The sequence below is a fragment of the Lutjanus erythropterus genome, chromosome 23, assembly GCF_056507025.1.
Source record: "Lutjanus erythropterus isolate fLutEry1 chromosome 23, fLutEry1.hap2, whole genome shotgun sequence".
Taxonomy (NCBI): Eukaryota; Metazoa; Chordata; class Actinopteri; order Lutjaniformes; family Lutjanidae; genus Lutjanus; species Lutjanus erythropterus.
The window spans coordinates 15,924,256-15,944,787 of record NC_139339.1 but is presented as its reverse complement, the minus strand read 5'-3'; the positions used below and the strand labels follow the sequence as shown (position 1 = coordinate 15,944,787).

The window sequence follows — 20,532 nt, the reverse complement described above, 5'->3', positions numbered from 1 at the left end:
TAGTTGTCAGTGGTTATTATTCACAAAATTTTCATAACATAAACCCTGATTTACCGTCATATAGAGGAGGTCAGCAGAATTCACTTTGGTACAACACTAAATAGACTGACATGTACAGGCAGGAAGAAGGCACCTCCTTGCAGATCCTCATACAATGTGATGGTCCATTTTCTTTTTTTTATCAAGGAATACATAAAAAGCTTTAAATTCATGAGGTTATTATAAAGATCAGCTCTATGTTTGATTAGAAAATAGCAGAGGAGCAGAGGTGCCTGTTGACTGGCATGAAGGGATGTGCAGCCAGGCTGCTGTTTGCTCCAGGATTAACATGTCATTGACGCTGACACGCTTTATATGATAAATAATAGTCAAAAGTTCTTCAGAAATTAGTCTTGCAGAAATAATATGGAAGGGGTTGCGAGTAATTATTCATTTTGGAAGATATAAACTAAATAAACACATAAACTTGCATTAATCCATCTCAGTGGCACAACACTTATAAGTGTTGAGCAAGGCAGAAATGATAGCCAAGTCTTAGTCTCAAAATATACTAAATTATTTGGCAGTTGGCAGTGCTAACCTCTCAAAGGTGGGCATAAAGCCAATGCAGGTGGAGGAGAAAAATATGGACATATTCATATTCATATGCTGATCCAACTAACTTTTGGTAACAGTCAAAATTCAAGGTCACTGTGACTTCACACTATATCATAGCCTGATGGGGATTTTGTTATATCAGGCACAAACGGCCTAAAATGATTGACTTAACATTAGCTAATGTAGTAGTAAGCATTAACAGTTAATTCATAGTTAACTTATGAAGTACCATTTAGTCCCATTATACTGGAGAGAAGGCAGACATTTCTACGACTGATATCTCCAAAACTCTACAACTCACACCAAAAAAAATCTAGATGGATAAACAGCACTGCAGGCCAGGGGAAAATATGCATTTTAGGTTTTGGGGTGAACTGTCCTTTTAAAAAGATGTAACCAATGCCATATTCAGATCAGACGGTCTATGGTTCAGATGTCTCAAAGTAGGTCAGAGATTTATTTATTTCAGATTAGATTTATTTTTCATATCACACACATGCCAGCCTGAGTCATTGCTAAGTTATTGAATGAAGCTTCTTACAAACTAAGCATGAAACAGCTGCAACAGTAAAAATATAAATGGAGAACTGTTTCAGAAAAGCACTGAGGTCACATCTGATTCACTCACCATGATCAGCTGATTGTATATCAACTAACCACATGTTAACAATGCTGACATGTTAAAAACAGATTCAGGACTAAACACATCCTGAACTGGATTCACCACTGCTGCTGCTGTTAAAGGGACAGTTCACCCCAAATAAAACAGGTTGCAGAGCTATTTATCCATCTGGATTTCTTCTCTTTTATATGAGTATGAGTAACCTGATTTTAGCCTCATTATGGTTTTTAACATCTTATGGAGATATGGTGAGAAACCTGGTTATTCACATCCCTGGTGACTGTATTTTCATCTATCACCATGACAGCCACTCTGGTCTGTAAACATGATGGTCAGAAAGCTGGATCAGGTGCTTACATGTCACAATATCCTACCGGAGTGCTCCAGATAGCATATCTAAATTTGGCTTAAAAGCAGATGTTTAATCCCATTGGTCACAATAGTGACCATAAAAAAGTTTTTAAGCTTAAGTTTAAACTCTAAAAAGTTTACTGAATCATGAATAATTTAGGATATTTGCCACGATCGTGCCTTAAAACAATGATCCACACACAGGCTAAATGAATAACAACAAAACAAAAACTGCCAAACTACTGATGTGTTAATAAAGTTTCTGATGTACTCACAGAATAACCCCAGCACACAGAGCACTGTGTGTCCCATCCTCATGTCCAGCATGACACTCTGTTGCTCTGATTCTGAGAGATCTTTTCATCAACACATAAATGTGACACTTCTGCATGGCACCCTCTGACAATCATCCGCTATTAATCTGAATGTTCATTTTTAGGAGCCGTGGATTGACTGCAGTGTCCGAGAAGCAGAATGTGTGCACATTGTGAACCTGCTTGTCTGGATTATATGCCAGCCTTTGGTGGTAGTACATAAACCAAGGATAGTGTTAAAGTAATTGCATGGGCCCCATATACTGTACATGGCATGATAATTATTGACAATAATGCAGTGATTAAATCTGAGTGAAAATACATCAAACCCTGGAAAGACCCAACAAACACTAACAATAATATATAATAAACTGAAAAAAGCATGAAGGCTGTGGTAAGGCAGGTGTGTAAGACAGCCAGACCTATCTGACCCCCTGCAACATTACCAAATAAGTAAAGCAGCTACCAGAGTCAAGCTCAAGGTTTCAGTGTTTATTATCACTGAGGGGAAATTCATTGAACAGTCATCAGAATACAATTATCATCACAACATACAATAGTTTACACACCAGAATTTCATAGTACTATTTAAACAACTAAGAGCCACAGAGACTGATGAGCTTTTAGAACTGCAGGTCCTGCACTTTGGCAGGTTATATCTTCTATCAGATGGAGGCAAAACAAAGGATGACTGAGGTCAGCATGAAAAGAAAAGAAAGATAGAAAAATGACTGAGTGATAAATCATGTACACTTAAAATATAAAATATGAATTAAAAACAACACACAAACTATATACAGTATATACTGTAACCTTTCACTTACACATACAAATATATGGATAGAATTGTACAGACCACCTGCACCTGCACAACAATACACATGTTGTGTAACATTATTCTGAGATTTAAGAAATATTAATAAGTATTGCCATGTAGGTACAGTGATTGGTTGCCCAGGATACAAGCAGAAAAAAAAATCACAGAAAAAATCCACATGACGGTCTCACAAAAGATTAAAAAAAAAAAAAAAAAAAAAAAAAAAAGACAGAGTAACAGGAGAAAGTACAGCTCGTCATTCAGTACTGAAAGCTGAAATTCTGCTTGACCATGAACCTGAAGGACCACTGTCAATGAAACTGCACCTCTGTCCCAAATCCACATTATTTGCTTATTCTATGCAGGTTTTGCTTTAAGAAAAACTGTTTTCTAAGCGTGTGGCTAGTGGTGATTGCTCTCCTGCAATGCAGTCACAAAGGAATATGGATGAGCTGCTCACAGCTGGGAAAAAATAAAATCAGTTTTATTCAATCAGTCTTATTCACCTCTGAAACCAAACACTTCACAAAACACAAATGTAACTGTAAAATATTTGGAAAAAAATGTCCTGTCTCTTCATTGGGTGTAATTGTCATTGTCATTTAAAGTTGCAGTTTGATTAACATCTGATTGTACAAGTATTGGATCATTTCCCATGTGTTTAAAACTATTAGGTGAGTTGATTTCCTGCAGACATGCATGCATGAAGACATTACTATAAAGATTAGTATACAGGACACACAGGGACGAAGCCCTCAACTTTGCAACAGTTCTGCCGATGTTATATTTGGAAACTTAAAACAAAAGAAAGCCAGCAGCCTTCAAAAGATTTAATTCTTAATTTTTCTGACATTTCTGGTTTTATGTCTTCTCTGTCCAGTCATTTTTTTTTTTTTTCCAGATGTCCAGCCGTTTGGTAACTGTGAGGCACAAAACTGTGTGGAGAAAATCATACAAAATCAAATTCAAACACAACAGTGTGGCTTGGTGCATAAAATGATCAAAAATTAAGATTTAAAAGTGTAAAATTACATCCATTTGCATACAGTGTCAATTCATGGTTAAAAGACGAGGGAAACACCTTCTCCTTATGGACCTGGAAGAAAACCAGAGAAAGCAGATACAAGGATATTAAAGATATAATTAAAGGCACAAATCACAACATGCAAGTTACGTAGCAGCATTATTACCTGGAGTTGTTCCTAGGTTGATTTCAGAATAAACAGCTCCATCTGTTTCTGCAGGAGATGGATTTCCTATAAAAGGAGAGATGATTATTCATCAGTACAGTCCCAGATTGCATCTGCAACACTATTGACAATGATTGTGATATTTCAAAAAAAATAATATTAATATCATGTTAAAATACACACAATAATATCAATAGGCCTTGTGGATTATTTATCAGATAATCTGGGTGCTTTTTCACTATCCATTAAATGTAGTTGCATGTTCTATATGGTTACAGACTCTCTCTCCACCTATAACACGTGTATCCCAGTTGTAACTGAAGTAATATTCTCATTCAGCTCTCTGTTTTAGTGACGGTCATCTACTTTGATGGATCATATGTACTTGAAATTACACCCAGAGGAGAAATAAAGAGTGAAACAAAGTTGAGTGAATATAATTCATGCAAAGGAAATAAACAAATAAGGATTTGGAGATTCCATACACACTGCTAATCAATGAAATAATCAATTAAAATCCCAAGACAGAAAAAAAAAGAAAATAAGCATTGAGCACTATAACCTGACGGCAAAAAAACAAAAAAACAGGAAGTACAATTAAGTTTTTTTTATGAAACATCAGAATCAAATGACAGGATTTGTAATTTAAAAAATACAAATACAGCCTCTATGTCATGTAGCATTAGACAATTTCTCACTGTCGACACCTGGTGATGGTGTGTAGTAACTACATGAGATGACTGTGGTCATTTGACCTTCAGGGTCATTTTCAGTGATATTTCAGACTTTCAGTATAAAATGTTAGACGGACTTTAGTAAGTGACTGTACCTGCAGCTGCTCTTATCTTCACTGTGGTGTACACAGACCTCTCCTCTGGTTCATTACACTGTTCTGTTAAAATAATCAGATGCATGAGGAAGTAAATGAATACTTTCTTTTATTTAGGCAATTCCAGGCTGGAAAATGTCTCTTAACTATAGTATTTTATGCTGGTATCTTAAGTACTCACTTTTAACATTTTTAAGCTGAATCAAAGAGTATGTGACGTCTGCATCTGAAACACACATGGTTCAGAATTTATGGGATTGTCAGTTATGGTAAGTCATCGTAAATCATTCCATTCTTGTGTTTCTGGTTGCACTGTGTAAATAAAAAGTATTTTCTTTACCATTATCAGTGTTCTGGGGGCTTCCGATTGATTCATAGAGACAAGCATCACCTACAGAGCAGTGAAGTCAAAGTAAAAGTTCATGATATGAGCTACTTCTTTTCTTTAAATACCTTCAAATACATTTTAAAATTGTCTTAGAAATATTTGCAAATGCATATTTGTATTTAGGTGTGACTCAAATTGTATAAAATGTTATAACATAAACCCATGATAGTGTTATTATCTATTCTTATAGTGGGATGGTTGAAAATGTGTTTTTCTGTCTAGTCGGCCTCTGTTGCATTTAACTGAGCTAGAAGCAACAAACTATTTTAAGCTCTGGTAGATGAGTTCATTGTATTTGACAAAGTGACTGATTAGTTGATTTTGGAAACAGTCATTAAAAATCAGAGTGAGTGGTAGAAATGATAAAGCCATAAATATGAACTGATAACTCATGAAATTAATCGATTATTTTTAAGGCTGACCATGGAGATGAACTTCTGGCTTAGTTTGGTCTTGGTTAAACACTTGACCTGGACCAGAGCTCTGATTGGTTCTCTGTGGTTGTGTGGTCCTAAGAGATATAGTGAAAAACGTGATTAAAAATAAAGTATAAACAGTAAATTTAATAAGGAAGATATACTGCTTTTAAGTTCAAGAGAGAAGAGATTGTTGCACCAACCTTGGAAAGTATGGATCTGTGAAAAACAAATCATTTTTATATGGTTTTGTATTGAAAACTGATAAATGATTTTGAATAATCTAATTTTAATCCATCAAATATTAAAAAGAAAATGTCTCACTCTTTGATTTTCTGCAGCAACACAACAGCAGCAGGAGAATAATCAGTACAGCTCCACAGCCCAAACCAGTGATCAGTGGCAGAAGAAATGAAGAGCGTTCAGTCCTGGACACTGCAGTAATGATAAATAAGTATTCATAAATGTTAATTCATGGTTAATATATAAATGCATAAGTGCATACATAAGAGCACACATGTATGGAATCATGTGGCCAGACACAGAAACAGATCAGCATAATACTGATAAACACATACTCTTCATGCCTGTACACACGCAGGAAATAATTCCTGTTTTTGATAAGAAGTCAGCTATCATTATTTCTAATTCTGTTAAGTATTTAACAACTTTTTAAATCTTAGATTATGACACAGCATCTGAGAAAGGAAGTGTGAAAGAAAGTTCGACTCACATTTTACTGCCACCCAACTCTGAGGTGACTCTTGGCCACAACATTTACAGCTGTAGAAGCCCTCGTCTGACTTTGACACTGCAGAGATATTCAGCTCCTCTCTCCCGTTACTTTGGATGAGATCTTTATTTCGATAGAAAGACACTTCCGAAGCTAGCGTCCCATTCCTCAATTTGCAGCCAAGAGTGACTGGGTCTCCCTCAGTCACAGGATGGACGGGACTCACCAGGATGATATCTGTCTCTGGAAAACAGTCAGAAAATGTCAAGTTTCAACTGTTGCAGTCATGTACATCATATGTACCATTACAGTTTTTGGAGATATCATCCATGAAGATGTCTACCTTCTCTCCAATATAGTGGAGCTTAATAGCATTAGTCCTGTGGTGCTCAAAGCACCAAAAAATACATTTCAAAAACTCAACAACGTCTCTTTCCCGAAATCACGTCTTAATTGCTCAAGAAAATCCACAGACCTTGTTGTGAGCAATTTCTGCAGTAGAATCTACTGCAAACTGCTCACAAGGTCTGTGGATTTTCTTCAATATCCAGGTCATGATCTTTGGAAAGAGACATTGCTGTTGAGTTTTTCAAATATATATGTTTTGGCAATTTGAGCACAGCAGGACTAGTGCAATTTAGTTCCATTATACTGGAGAAAAGGCAGACATCTACAGTCGATGTCTCCAAAACAAAAAAAAAAAAAAAAAAAAAAAAAAAAAAAATCGAGATGTATAAACATTACTACAGAGCAGGGGATAAATATGCATTTTTGATTTTGGGGTGAACTGTCTCTTTAACATTTCACTACATTGGTTGTTCAGTCTAAATATAACACACTGAAAATTCAGCACTCATGGATCAGACCACACACGCCTTCATTTTGATCTCAGGTTTTGTGACTGCATCTTAGATCTACTACAGCAGGTGTCTCACAAATAGAAAACAGATAAGTAATAAGACAAAAATATGATTACTTTGCTCAGTGATGTTGACTGCAGCGCTGAATTGACCTGATCCAGTCTCACACCAGTACACTGCTGTTTTGCTTGGAAGTCTGTGGACGTTGCATGTGGATCCATTCATAGTCCCCCATTCAGAACAATTTGACAGGCGGCTGTTCTGAGTAAACTTCCTCACTCTCCACTCAGCAGAGTTTCCCTCACATTTCAGCGAGACAGACTCAGAGGAGAAGTGCTGCACTCTGTCAGGACTCACTTTGACTGAGACTGGATGAAAATCTGAAAAACAGCATTCGAGCACAGAAATATCAGAATAAGAACAGAACAGTAAACATGATCTTTTGATTGTTTAAAATATTAACTCGGGAACAGAGAAAGACAACAGAGAAAGACACAGACCAACATACTGACCTCCAGACCAGATAAACCTTGGTGCACTGTAATTAGTGTAATAAACTGGATCTTCTCTTCCAGCTTTACACATATATCCTGCTGTGTTTTTCTCTCCATGAACAATGTAGGAATCCTGTTCAGTTCCATCTGTGCTTCCAGGTAGAAGCTCACGTCTGTAGCCGCCTGGTATTTTGGGAACAATCTTATACCATTTGAACCTCCATCCTGCCGATGGATCTTCAACCTTACAGTTCAGAGTCACTGAGGCTCCAGGACTCGGCCATGATGGAGACACAGTGAGGACAGGCTTGGGTTTGTCTGTTAGAAAGTGACTGAAAACTTGTAAAGTCTAGTCTTGTTGGTGGAATAATTGCAGTTTTGCACATTTCATACATTTGCCGTGAAATGAAACGAGAAAAATAAAAAAGAGAAAAATCTCAAGGTTGATACTGCAAGAGTTACACATCTTTGCTATCACCCTGGACAAAAAGGTATGATTGTTTGATCCAGAATCCAAACTCTCCACTTAAAATGTGACATCATAATATCTATTATCATTAAGATGGATTCACAGGTAAGCGCTGAATGTTTAACCCCAGTCTTTGTCATTTCCTTTCCTTATGTGACATGTGAATGTAACACACTCCCCAATGAACAAAGTGGACCAGTTTGCCTTAACGGTCAGTATAGCATCTAGAGCCCAACACACATATACATGCTGTTAAAGAAAAAGTACAAACTAGAAGTTAAGTTTTAGTTTTGAGGACTACAAAGTTAACACTATTAAGAACTTGTTAGTCATTGCCTTACTTGTGATGATGCATGGACCAATGACAAACACACTGACAGAAAATAAAACAAAAAAGATGATGCAATTCAGATAGATGTGATATGTGTAAGTTTTCAGGGGGGAAGTGGGTGACGAGAGACAAAAATAAATAAATATAATTTGTATATTGGTAATAAACAAAAATTTGCTGATGCTATCATGCTAACCATTATTTCACTAAAATTCATCGTGAATCCTTTCTTATCAATTGTTTCTCCAATTATTGTTTTTTTTGGAATAATTGTGGGGAGAAGGGCATAAACTTTCAGCTTCTGAAGGGGGTATGCGAAAAAAGGGGAGCTATTGTCTACAATGAACAACAGAAAACAATTTCCAGTTACCTTCAGCATGTCCGCAGTACAGGAGTGTATTCAGCACTAAAATAAAGATTGAAAAAACTTCATCAGACGTTAGGAAACTAACACAAACTTAAACAAAGACACTCAAAAACAGCTGATCTTTAATGAACTGGTAACAGTGGTTAGACATTGTCTAGATGTCATTACTGCAAATCAGCCAACATGACCATAACAGTCTGTTACCAGCCAAGAAATAAAGATGAGAAAATTTATATATCACATAAAGATACGGTAGAAAGATAAACACAGTTTACTGCTATGGAAACAACAGTGTCACAACATTCACGCCCTCGGCTCTGAACAACATTGGTTAGAGACAAAAAAAAGTGAAAAACTATTTTCACAGCAGATACTTTCTGTAGCATTCAAACAGAGAAAGTCAGTGATGTACTCACAGAAGCACACACAGAGCAAAGTGTGCCCCATCTTCACTTCCAACCCCGACACCGTCTCTCTGCGTCTGACACCTGTTTCCACTTTTAGTGCTAGATGTGCAAGGCTAAACATAAACAGGGAGGGAAAAAAGAATCTATATCTCACATCAATGAGCTCATAGCTTTTTTTTTTCTCTCTTCGTTTTTTTTCTCTCCTAAAAATGCTCTATCTCTCCTTCCTTCCTGTTGGCACAAAGTTCACACCATTGCAGTTAGTGTGACAAGTTCACTCACTACTGTGAACTGCAGTTTGATATGTGATATAGTAAATGGTGATTTTATACATATATCAAATTTAAAAAAAATCATGAATGGCATGGCTGTGTTTTATTTTTGGCAGCACCATATTTGTGCTGGACAGGCACAGAAGTTCAGCTCCAACAGCTAAATGTTGCTCCGCTAACAACTGCAGGAGGATTTAGACTTTAGTTTCTTTGCACTTTCAGGTATCTGCTTTATTTTACTGGTTCATGTTTGCTTTTTCTGCTGACAGGAGCTGTGTTAATGTACTGTATATGAAAACCCAACATTTACTGATTTGCTCCTTCATAATAAAAGCTTTTATATGACAAAATAAGAGACTTTTATTGTGGAGAAAATATAGTAAATAAAACCCACCATTTAGATACATTACTAAAGATAAGCACATCATAAGTTGAACACATACCTTCAAGCTGGTCTAAACGTGTCGTGTTTCCATCACTGCCTATCAGATTAATCACCCATGACTACAGAGTTATTTGACACAGGAGTGAATGCCAATTGTACCCTTTCCAATTGAAGACAAAATCCAGATGTTAGTGGATGTGAGTGGGTTTCTGTCCAGCACAAACGGACCCAACTCTGATGAATATAAACATGTGGCAGGTTGCGTCCTTTCCCTCATCAGGGCAGTGCCGTGAGGCCCTTGAACACGTGCATGTGTGTATTCACCCTATGCATGTGTAAAAAATAACAATTGTGAAAATCTGAATTTTCCCCAAGGATGATTAACAAAGCACATCTTCTTTTTCTTCTTCAATACACTGCCATGGTTATTTTTTACGACCACAACCACAGAAGAAGCCGCATCTCGTCAGCATGACTGAACGGAACTCAAGGTCACAGTTCCTCTTCCCTCATTCAAAGATGCATTGTCCGTTCCTCTAAGGCGTTTAACACATTAAGCCATCAGAATATAAGTGAAATCCATATTAATTAAAGTGACAGAAATCCAGTTCTCAAAGCATGCCAATAAATAACCATTAAAATCATTAATGAAAGACTGTGGTTTTGAATACAACTGCACCTGACACCAGTTTAATAAGAAAAAAAAATAAAATAAAATGAGGAAGTTGGCAAACAAAATAATTTCACAGTGTGTAACATCACAAGAGAGAGAGGAGCCATATATGCAAAACGGTGAAGTACAATTTAGACAACTTGGGAGAGATCACAGAATTCAGATTTATTTCCCTTACTCTACTACAGTAGTTCTACTACAAATTTTCAACCTGAAGCATTTCATCATTACACTTACAGTGATATCTCATCATAAAGACAGTTTTGTTTAGAATTGTTTAGATTTTTAGATCAATATCAAAGAAATATAGGATGGTTCATCGGACTACAAAAACAAGGGCCATGAGTGTCTCTGCAGTAGAGAATCTAGTTGCTCCCTGTCTCATTCAAAGCGTCAAGTTTTTGGCCACATCTCAGCTCTTGCACCTCCACATTCCTCCTGTCCCCGAAAACATAATAATGATGAGCATTTATATCTATATACACCGTGGGTCCTTTTGCTCCTCGTCCTGTTCTGCGAGTTTCTACATAACAGACAAACTAAACCCTGGTTCTGACACTCACAGCCTTTGCATTTGGCAGTCAAGTTGGTTGCATTCTGCTATTTCACCACTAGATGCAACTAAATCCAACACACTGGTCCTTTAAAGCTGCATAAAGCTGCTGTATTGAACCTTAAATAATAACGTTTTTTGGAACATCTGCACACAAAGTTTTCTACACGAGCTTTAAAAAAATAAAGTGACAGTACATTGTAACAAAGACGGAACATTTAAATGATTATTTTTTGATAAACTGTAGTCTTTATGTGTAACAGTACATTAAAACTTATCATGTATTTCTTTAAAATGATCAGCTGTCGGGCCGAAAACAATACAGTCTAATTTTTGGATAACAGAGATGGACACATCAGGAACATAAAAGCCACAAAAACTGTAGTTTTTCATGTTGTCATCCATTCAATTCACTTTGTTGATGCAAATCTCTCTATTAATCTGGAAGAAAAGCAAAGGAAAAACAGCTTCAGGGTGATTCGAGAATAGAGGATGTATTTAACTATTTATAACATAAATAATTACAATGATTAATCCCAATATGCACATTATATTATCACTCCATTATTACCATGAGCTGCTCCTGTTTTGACGTCAGAATAAATTGTTTCATCTGCTGCTGCTGCTCTTCCTATGAAGAGAAAAGAGAGATGATTTTGTATTTCTGTTTGCCAGTAATGCCCCAGTTTACAATGAGAATGTACTGATATGTGCGTACTGTTTTCTGCAGCAATGCTTACTCAGTGGAAGCCATTTTACCATTTACAAACACTGAAACATATTTCTTAAAGGTGTCCAAGACAATCATGATGCACAGTAACAGCTGCTGGTGAATGTAGACTTTTGTCTACACTTGTCTACAATGACAAATGTATACTTTTGTCATTTTTGGCTTTATTATGGTAGCATACCTCAGCATACATCAGATCGTCATTTCAAACAGAAGCCACGTTTCATTTTCATTGATCTCTTAATGGCCAGTATGAGGAGGATCTAAGATTATATAGTATGTTTGTCTACTACAGACATTAGCTTCTCTTATTGGTAGTATTCAAAAATTACACAGGACAATACAGGACCCAATAAAAACTTTCTGATATATTTAAAGTGAAGTGTGTTGTACTGTACCTGCAGCTGATTCAATCTCATAATTTGAGTAAACATCGCCATCTTCTGGTAATTTATGCTTCCCTGGTAGAAGGATCAGATGAATGCATGAAGTGAGTTAATTTCGGCACAGCTGGCCCACAAAAGCATCTCGACTGTAATTCTCACTACATTAAAAAAAACAAAAAAAAAACACTCACCCTTCTTAGCAATGTTTTTGAGCTCAATCAAAGAGTATATGACATCACTGGATTCATCTGAAACATAGATATTTTTAACTAAAGTGACTGTCAGGCAATTCACAGTTACCTGAAATCATCTTATTACAGTATGTATAAGTATGTACTGTACCATTTTCAGCTTCTTCATGGTCTTTGATGGTTTCATAGAGACAAGCATATTCTACAGAGCAGCGAAAATCAAGCCAAGGTCATATTAATAATTTTAATTGTATGAATTTGGATATTATATGATATGATAAAATAAGATATGATAATGTTACTTGAGGATAAAACATGAAATTAATCAGGATTAAGGCTGACCGTTGAGAGGAGAAGCATATTCTTTGCCTTGAGTTTCATCCTGGTTGATCATGTGGTCTGTAGCAGAGCGCTGATTGGTGCTCTGAGGTCTGATGGGCCCAAAACATACAGTGATTACAGTGGACTGTAATGTACTAGTCTTTTGTTGAGAATGAGAGAAAAGAGTGTTGTACCAACCTGATAAAAAATGAACCTGTAAAAAAGGACATCTGCTGTTACATGAGTTTGTACAGCAAATTGATCTATTCTACACTACATTTCAGTAGTAGATCATAATATATATGCTGTTTTGACTAATAAGAGTGTAATCAATTTAATATCAGAAGAGGTTATCTCACCTTTTGACTTTGTGTAGCGATACAGAAACAGCAGTAGGAGAATAATCAGTAAAACTCCACAAATGGGCCCAACAATCCACAGCACAGGAAACTGAGACTTTGGCTGAGTTAGAGGCCTGGACACGGCTATAATAAATAATTTATATTAAAATTTCTTATATGGTACTTTTTAAAACAGGAGATAGGTGGCAAAAATAGCAATAGTCTGTACAATCACATTCACACATACAGCATAGGCTATACACACAAGAACACATGGATAAATGAACAAGTATAACAACACAGTAAAATACACTTACACAGTAAGTATCACAGTATCACAGAATGGTTTAGAAGCCGCCTAGAGCTACCTCAGCCCTGCAAGACCGTTTCTGGACTGGAACATGTTCAAGAAAGCTGCCACCTACATATTAACATATAACTGACCAGAAGAAGTCTGCAGCATCTTTGACTGTGCTACATTAGCAAATGCACAGATGATATCACCATCTCCAAAAAACATCACCGCGTGTGCTCCTGAAAACCCACAATGCTACCTTTGAATCCGGGGACGTGGTAATCCTCAGACTGGCCAGGGCTAAGCTGTACTGGGCCACCAGTGAAGCAAAGTGCATGCATGTGCAGAAAATCCTGCATCAACTCATGGTCACAAAAACACATGGTACATCTGAATGATTTCTACAGTAACAGCCCTTTCAGAGTACTGTATGTACTGTTACATGCAGTATGCATACAGTTGGGATATACTACTTCCTCAAAACATGGCACCTTGAACTTTAACCCTCTTGCTCATACACTCATCACAAAGGATTGTGGGTAATAATAACCAGAAAAGCATGCTGGCTTGCATACTGCAAAATCTTATGGTATTTTTGACATTCTGTATTTAACATACTATGAATTGGGACATACTAAATCTTTTTCTGGCATAGTAAATAGTATGGTACTATGGGTATTGGAATGCAGGGAAAAAGTTCATCAGACTGTTGAATGTACTTTGGCTTGTGATCCAGCAGAGGACGCTCTAAAACTTATCTATCAGCTTGACCTATTGCATGCCCTATTCACCTGTTATTAAACTAAGCTAGTAATGTTTTGCTGTGGAAATGGAGGACAATAGTGAGCAGAGCTGTCCTGAGTGAACAATCAAAACATCTGAGAAGAAATGTGTAAAAGTATTTTGGGTTTTACTTCATAGATGGCAAAGTAAGGCTGTTTGTTGACTTGGAAAAAGCAGCTAACTTCTTCAACAACAAATGACAAGCAGAGGCAGAGGCCCCACAAACGACAAGCTGAGCAACACCAAGTGCACACCCTGGTTTGACTGCATATTATGCAGCAACTGTGTGAACACCATAAGCAGTTTAGGGCTTATTAATGTACCCTGTGTGACCTACACACTAAAAGTGGCACTGCACAAAGGGCTTGATGTAAAAGCTGCTGATACAGCCCTTTCTAGATAATGTAGAATTTAATGTCACCTCTTGTTTTTTGATTCTTATTGAGTGATTTCTCAGACCATAACAGAGCTTACCAAAAATGCTGATGAACTGGGTTAATCATACTCACATTTTACTGACATCCAACTCTCAGATGACGTCCCTCTCAGCAGACCTCGTGAATCTTTTCCTTTACATTTGTAAAAGCCTTCGTCTGACTTTGACACTGCAGGGATGGTCAATTCACTTCTGGTATCATTTTGGATAAGTTTGTCGTTTTTATAGAAATCCACATGAGAAAGGGCATCTCCGGTCTTCAACTTGCAGCTAAGAGTAACAGAAAACCCTTCAGCTGCAGGACGGACAGGGCTCACCATGATCACATCACTGTCTGTGGAAAAGATAGAAGAAAGTGAAGTTTTGGTTAGAGATGAGCTGGTGTAGGTTGAACAAGGTTATGTACAATAAGAAGAATACATTAAATGTGTGCATTTATTTTGCAGATGCATATAGTAGCTGAACAAATGGGATTGAGCTTGTTAAAATAACATTTTAAAGTGTTTTATCATTTATACAGCTGGTATGTAAGAATCAATAAATAATCAAACAAGCAGATACTTCTAGTGTTTAGGAGATGTGACAGCCAATCTGAACAGTCTGGGGTATGGTTGTGACAAAGTCAAATTTCCAGTTGCAGAGTGTGCTACTACAGACCCAGAGTGCTAAGTTTGTCAGTTAGTTTCATGGGAGTGGTTGTGTTCTTGCGCTCTCTCAAAGCACTTCCTGTGGTGAGAGCCACAGTGCGGTGGACATTTAGACTAAATACTGCACAGTTTTTAGGCGATGGTGGCTGTCTTGCAGAAGGGGAGAACACTCCCCTGTGACAGTGACATGTTAAAATCTTATCTACTAGCTTGTTGGGGCGTGTTTTTAGTGCACGGCACGCTGTTATCAGGCCCAGCAGCTTTACTCATATCCGCTATTAGCAAGATTTTTCTCACATCTGCCTGTGATTACTGACAGTGAACGGTCCTCTGGTGGCTGACTTGACAACTGACTCTGTGATTTAGGAGATCAAAGCAAGCATAAAATTATTTAAGCTCAGCTTTAAGTGTGGCCTCACACACGATGCTCCTGCTTTTGAAGCCTGTGATGGTCTGGATCTCCTGCCACATATCTTTGGTGTTATTTGTGTTGGGGTTATCAGTCTCCTGCTCTCCAGTCTTCCCTGATGGCTCAATTTTACCTCCATGTTGCCAGCTTTCCATCTTGCTCTAGCAGTGCTGTATTATTCCTTGTCAGCTGACAAAAAGCTGCTTTTTTTCTCTGTATAGGGTCTATACCTCTATCCATCCAGGTGTTGTGGTTGGGGAATTATTTCACTGACTTAACATAAATAGTTGGTGGCTATTGTTATAAAGATTCCAGTGAGCAATAAAATCCCTATAACATTTTCTTGGATGATGTTGAGAGATGACACTTGAATGAATTAAACCTGCTGAGCTTGTTTAATGGTTTGTCAAAAAGAAGATTTCTGGCAAAGGTTTTTGGGTAACACTACTGAGACACTAATGATAAGGACTGGTATTTCATTTAAGAATAAATAAATAACAAATATAGACTGGCCATACTTTGCCTGAATCTGTAGGACACTTTAGTCGATGTTAGTTAACTACAAATTCAAAAACTATATAATAAACCATTGAAATTATTCAGATACAAAAAGATTTAAACTTACACTGTCCAGTGATGTTGACTGCATTGCTGAACTGTCCTTTTTCAGACTCACACCAGTACACCCCATCGATGAACTGCGACCTATGTGTTTTGCATGTGGATCCGGTCCTTCTATCCCAGGAGGAACAGTATGTTAGCTGGCCAGTTTTTAAAAACCTCCTCATTCTCCACTCAGTAGAGTTTCCTTCACAGGTTAGTGAGACAGAGTCTTTGGTGAAGTGTTGCACTCTGTCAGGACTCACTGTGAGAGACGCTGAGGAATAAGAATCTGAAAAATAACACATAAAAAAAATAATAAGATTAATATAATGCAAACAATCCTTTTTTTTTAAAGTAATTTTCATGCCTGAGGCCGTCGGGTCAGCAACATATAATACTTTCATTTTTTGTGCCAGCATCTAAAGGATCAAAACAAACCTACCACCAGACCAAACAAATTTTGGTTCACTGTAATGAGTGTAATACACTGGATCTCCTCTTCCAGCTCTGCACACATATCCTGCTGTGTGTGTCTGTCCATGGACGATGTAGGAATCCTGTTCAGTCCCATTGGTGCTGTCAGGTAGCAGCTCAGGGTTGTAGTACCTGGCTGATAGATTGGGAACAATCTTATACCAGTAGAACCTCCATCCTGCAGATGGATGTTTAACTTTACAGTTCAGAGTTACTGAGTCTCCAGGACTCAACCATGATGGAGACACAGTGAGGACAGGCAGAAGTGCTGTTGGAAAACAATTTTCCCAGATTTAAAACATGTTATGATGCATCTTTGGTTGATTACATACACCTCTTCTATCATACACATTTTCTCTATCCTCAGATTTATAATGCAGATGTGAATATGATCTTGAAATAAAGTAATGCACAAATACAAACTGTGACGATGACATATGACTTACTGTCAAATAGTGTCAAGGTGAAAACATCACTCCACCCTGTTGAAGACGTTCCGTTTTTCAGTCTGCCCAAACAATTGTAGTCTCCACTGTGTGATGGCTGAGCACTTCTAATTATATATTTGAAGTGTTTTCCAGGTGTGTATGACCTGGAAAATGCCCAGTCATATTCCCACTCAGTGTCTTCTCCATCCTCAACTTCACATGTAAGAGTGATCGTCTCGCCATAGTATCTCTCAGGCCAGTTGGGTTGCAGAGTCACAACTGCCCTGTATGTGACTGCTCAAGAAGACAAAATGACAAAAGGTCAAACCAATAAACAATATATTTTTAAAAAATCATTACAATGTATGTTTTCTGGGTTGTGTATTTTGACTATAAAATAAAATCCAAATTGTCAGTGTTGTCAGTACCGGTTAAATCACTGTACTCTGTGTAGTAAACTGGCTCTCCTCTTCCTCCTCTGCACCAGTAGAGTCCTCCCTTTGAAACACTTATTTTTTCATTTGAGAGGAAGTCAGTGTCTTCCGTGGTCAGGGGTTTGGAGGTTTTCTCGCCTCTGTACCAGAAGTATTTCCAGCCAGATGATGGTGTGTTCACAGAGCAGGTCAGGGTCATGTTGCCTCCTGCTGTGTTATCTTTTCTCAGTTCAGCTTTTGGTCTGTGTGCTGTTTAATATAGATCAAAGACATAAAATGGTCGTTATCGTCCCTGTTAATTAGTCCAGGTTAAAAGATGATTAGAAGTAACTATTGCCAAGAAAACCATACTACTAAACTGGAAAAGTAGAAAAAAAAAATCAACATCTCACAATAGTTGGATCTCATAACACAACAGATATGAATGGAACAACAATCAGCCCTACAAAAAAAAAAAAAACATCTTGAACAGTTCAATAAAAAATATTCAATAATTCTTAGATCTATTCGGTTGCTGGTGATCAAATGCCACCGCAATGCATGTAAATGTAAATGAAGGCATGTAGCTGGGGAAGAGGAAAGAAAAACAAAAGGAACAAACAAAAAAGTATGAAGGAAAAACTTAAGGCAAAGAGGAAAAAAGGGAAAGAAATATGTGTTTGTAAGAATTAATAATACTTATAAGTCACCTGAAATGAATCCAAATCCAAACAGATTTCTGTTTTAACTTATTGTTAAAATTGAATTTTATTTCAATATTATTATTATTTTGTTTTTGCTAGTTTGTTTTGTTTGTTATTGTTGTAGTTTGTTTTGTTTGTTATTGTTGTAGTTTGTGATGTCAGTATTGTCTATGTGTTTAGTTGGTGAATAAACTGTTGAGACGATTAAAATTTGTAATATAATCCAGCATTCTTGGTTCTTATGTTTTAAACTGTCATTAAAAACCTTACCACCGATTAAGGTAAATACCAATTTACATTTGAAAACTGATTACAATTTAAACTCTGTCTTCTCTTTTTTCTGTTGTTAAATGTCCAGTGTATCCAGATAATGCAGAGAAATCATCACTTTTGCAGCTCTTTGTGGCAAAATATCCTTAAATTTCAAGAATTTAATATGAAAACTACTCACATTCCACTTTCAGTTTTATTGGTTGTGATTCCTCGTCCTCGTCAAATTTACACTTGTAAGAGCTCTCACGTGACCGTGGTTGAATGGTAATTTGAACTGTGCTTCTTGATGAAATGGGTGACTGATGGTTTGTGTCCATTTCGATGAGTGATCCGTCTTTGTAGAAAGAAGCGTTTTTCTCTTCCCTCGAGGTTCGATGCCTGCAGCGCAGAGTCACTGATTCTCCTTCATACACAGTGGATGCAGGACTTTGCAGGATCACATCACGACCTGTGCAACACAGGATGATTTACTACTTCAGTTCAGTTAACTGAAAATATGAACAAATGTCCCAACATGTCAGTGATTTATGTTTTTCACATCATTAGAATGAAACACTGGCTTCAGAGGAGGGACGCAGGAGCTGCTGCTCTGTTGCTGCCTCGATCTGTTAGTTTGTGTGTTATTGTGATGAGTTTGGTGAATCTGAAATAACCTTTTAAAACACAGGAGCCAAGCAATAACACAAACTAACTAATCGATCGATGCACTGATCAGCAGCTCCAGTGTTCTGTGAGGTAGAATGACTGAATTTGGCTTCTATAATAGCGGTTTCCTTTTGGAAAAGGTTGTCTGACAGCAAAGTAAAGCGGGGAAAATATTATAAATGTAGTGTACACTTCTTCTGCAACTTGTATGCCAGTGTTGCTGCTGCTCGTGTGTGTGTGCTTGGTGTGCTTACTGCTATTTAGTGATGTAAATACACTGACTATATATACCTACATCATGTGACCCTACTTCAAAAATCCAAACTATCTCTTTAAGGTTTCTAAATCTCAACCTAATTTCTACATTTAGTAAATTGCCAAACACAGTGATTATATCCACATAGCTCATAAATAAGAGCCTTAAGTGGACTTAGTTATGGTGGTAAAACTTGAGTCACTTACCTGATACAGTTAGGGAGACTTTATTACTTTCTTTTGTATAATATGTTGAGAACTTGGGACGAACAAAGCACAACCATTCGCCACTGTAGCCTACAGAGAGAGACTGTAATGCATAGTTCTTATTTGTGTTCGTGTTAGAAAGCACATGACCATCCTTCATTATTGTGTAATACCAGTCAGTTTCTTCTCCTTCTCTTGCGTCACATATGACAGTCACAGAGTCTCCAGTAAATAAAGCGGACCAGTTTGGCTCAAATGTCAGCACAGGATCTAAACACCAAGAAAATATAAATGCATTGAGACAAAGAGAACAAAAAGAGGATGTGTTAAAAGAGTGATGCAGTTGGTGAATTTTGAGTGAATATATAAAAAGAAAGAAAATTATGCAATTACCTCGAGCCTGTCCAAAGTAGACAAGTATTTTCAGCACTAAAATAACATTTGAAAGTTCATCAGACACATCAAACTAACAGAAACAAGTATATCCAATACATAATAATCTCAGGTATTCAATAAAAACTGGGGTTTTAATAATAACAACTATGATTTGAACAGAGAAAGTCACTGCTGTACTCACAGAATAACCCCAGCACACAGAGAAAAGTGTGACCCATCGTCACATCCAGCACCGACACCCTGCTTCAAAAAAAACCTTGATTTTGTGTAAAGAGAAGGTTTGAAGCAGCATATGAAGAGAAAGCGGGAACTGTGGGGAAGCAGAAGAAACATTCTCATGAAATATTGGATCAGAAAGTTTTCTTCAACTTCTTCTTCTGAGATTAGCCAGGCTGTGCTTCCTTCCCTTTTACACAAAGCTAAAAATTGACTAGTGTTTCTTTAACGAAATGAGGAAGTGGATGACTATAAATTTATTCCAAAACGCCATGACAGTAAGGGGTGAAACAATTAAAACATGAAAAGTC

At 37.2% G+C, this 20,532-nt stretch overlaps 2 protein-coding genes and 1 long non-coding RNA gene across 3 annotated transcripts; all 3 read right to left on the bottom strand.

The window, feature by feature from the left end:
- Positions 1 to 3,393: 3,393 nt before the first annotated feature.
- Positions 3,394 to 5,621, bottom strand: LOC146305870 (uncharacterized). Its single transcript, XR_014769024.1, has 4 exons — positions 5,531 to 5,621; positions 4,721 to 4,946; positions 3,892 to 3,957; positions 3,394 to 3,797 (listed from the first exon to the last, which is right to left on the bottom strand). It is a non-coding gene; the product is annotated as an uncharacterized LOC146305870 (long non-coding RNA).
- Positions 5,622 to 5,828: 207 nt separating this feature from the next.
- Positions 5,829 to 8,790, bottom strand: LOC146305869 (sialoadhesin-like). Its single transcript, XM_084713145.1, has 5 exons — positions 8,782 to 8,790; positions 7,630 to 7,960; positions 7,234 to 7,497; positions 6,258 to 6,500; positions 5,829 to 5,959 (listed from the first exon to the last, which is right to left on the bottom strand). The coding sequence occupies exons 1-5, from the start codon at positions 8,788 to 8,790 to the stop codon at positions 5,829 to 5,831; spliced, it is 978 nt and encodes a 325-aa protein (XP_084569271.1).
- Positions 8,791 to 10,614: 1,824 nt separating this feature from the next.
- Positions 10,615 to 20,400, bottom strand: LOC146305868 (Fc receptor-like protein 5). Its single transcript, XM_084713144.1, has 14 exons — positions 20,187 to 20,400; positions 20,003 to 20,038; positions 19,610 to 19,879; positions 18,681 to 18,950; positions 16,653 to 16,952; positions 16,233 to 16,499; positions 14,625 to 14,885; positions 13,056 to 13,181; positions 12,718 to 12,894; positions 12,527 to 12,577; positions 12,376 to 12,432; positions 12,197 to 12,259; positions 11,640 to 11,699; positions 10,615 to 11,509 (listed from the first exon to the last, which is right to left on the bottom strand). Exons 1-14 carry the CDS (start codon positions 20,221 to 20,223, stop codon positions 11,505 to 11,507), a joined length of 1,980 nt encoding a protein of 659 aa, XP_084569270.1. The 5' UTR covers positions 20,224 to 20,400; the 3' UTR covers positions 10,615 to 11,504.
- Positions 20,401 to 20,532: the final 132 nt, after the last annotated feature.

Coding starts and splice junctions, on each gene's coding strand:
- LOC146305869 (XM_084713145.1), bottom strand. Junction 7,498..7,629: donor AAGGTTTATCTGGTCTGGAG/GTCAGTATGTTG, acceptor GCTGTTTTTCAG/ATTTTCATCCAGTCTCAGTC. Junction 6,501..7,233: donor AGTCAACATCACTGAGCAAA/GTAATCATATTT, acceptor ACTGTTTTCCAG/AGACAGATATCATCCTGGTG.
- LOC146305868 (XM_084713144.1), bottom strand. CDS start 20,223: ATGGGTCACACTTTTCTCTGTGTGCTGGGGTTATTCT. Junction 18,951..19,609: donor AGTCTCCCTAACTGTATCAG/GTAAGTGACTCA, acceptor TGTGTTGCACAG/GTCGTGATGTGATCCTGCAA. Junction 12,895..13,055: donor TCGCTACACAAAGTCAAAAG/GTGAGATAACCT, acceptor ATTTTTTATCAG/GTTGGTACAACACTCTTTTC.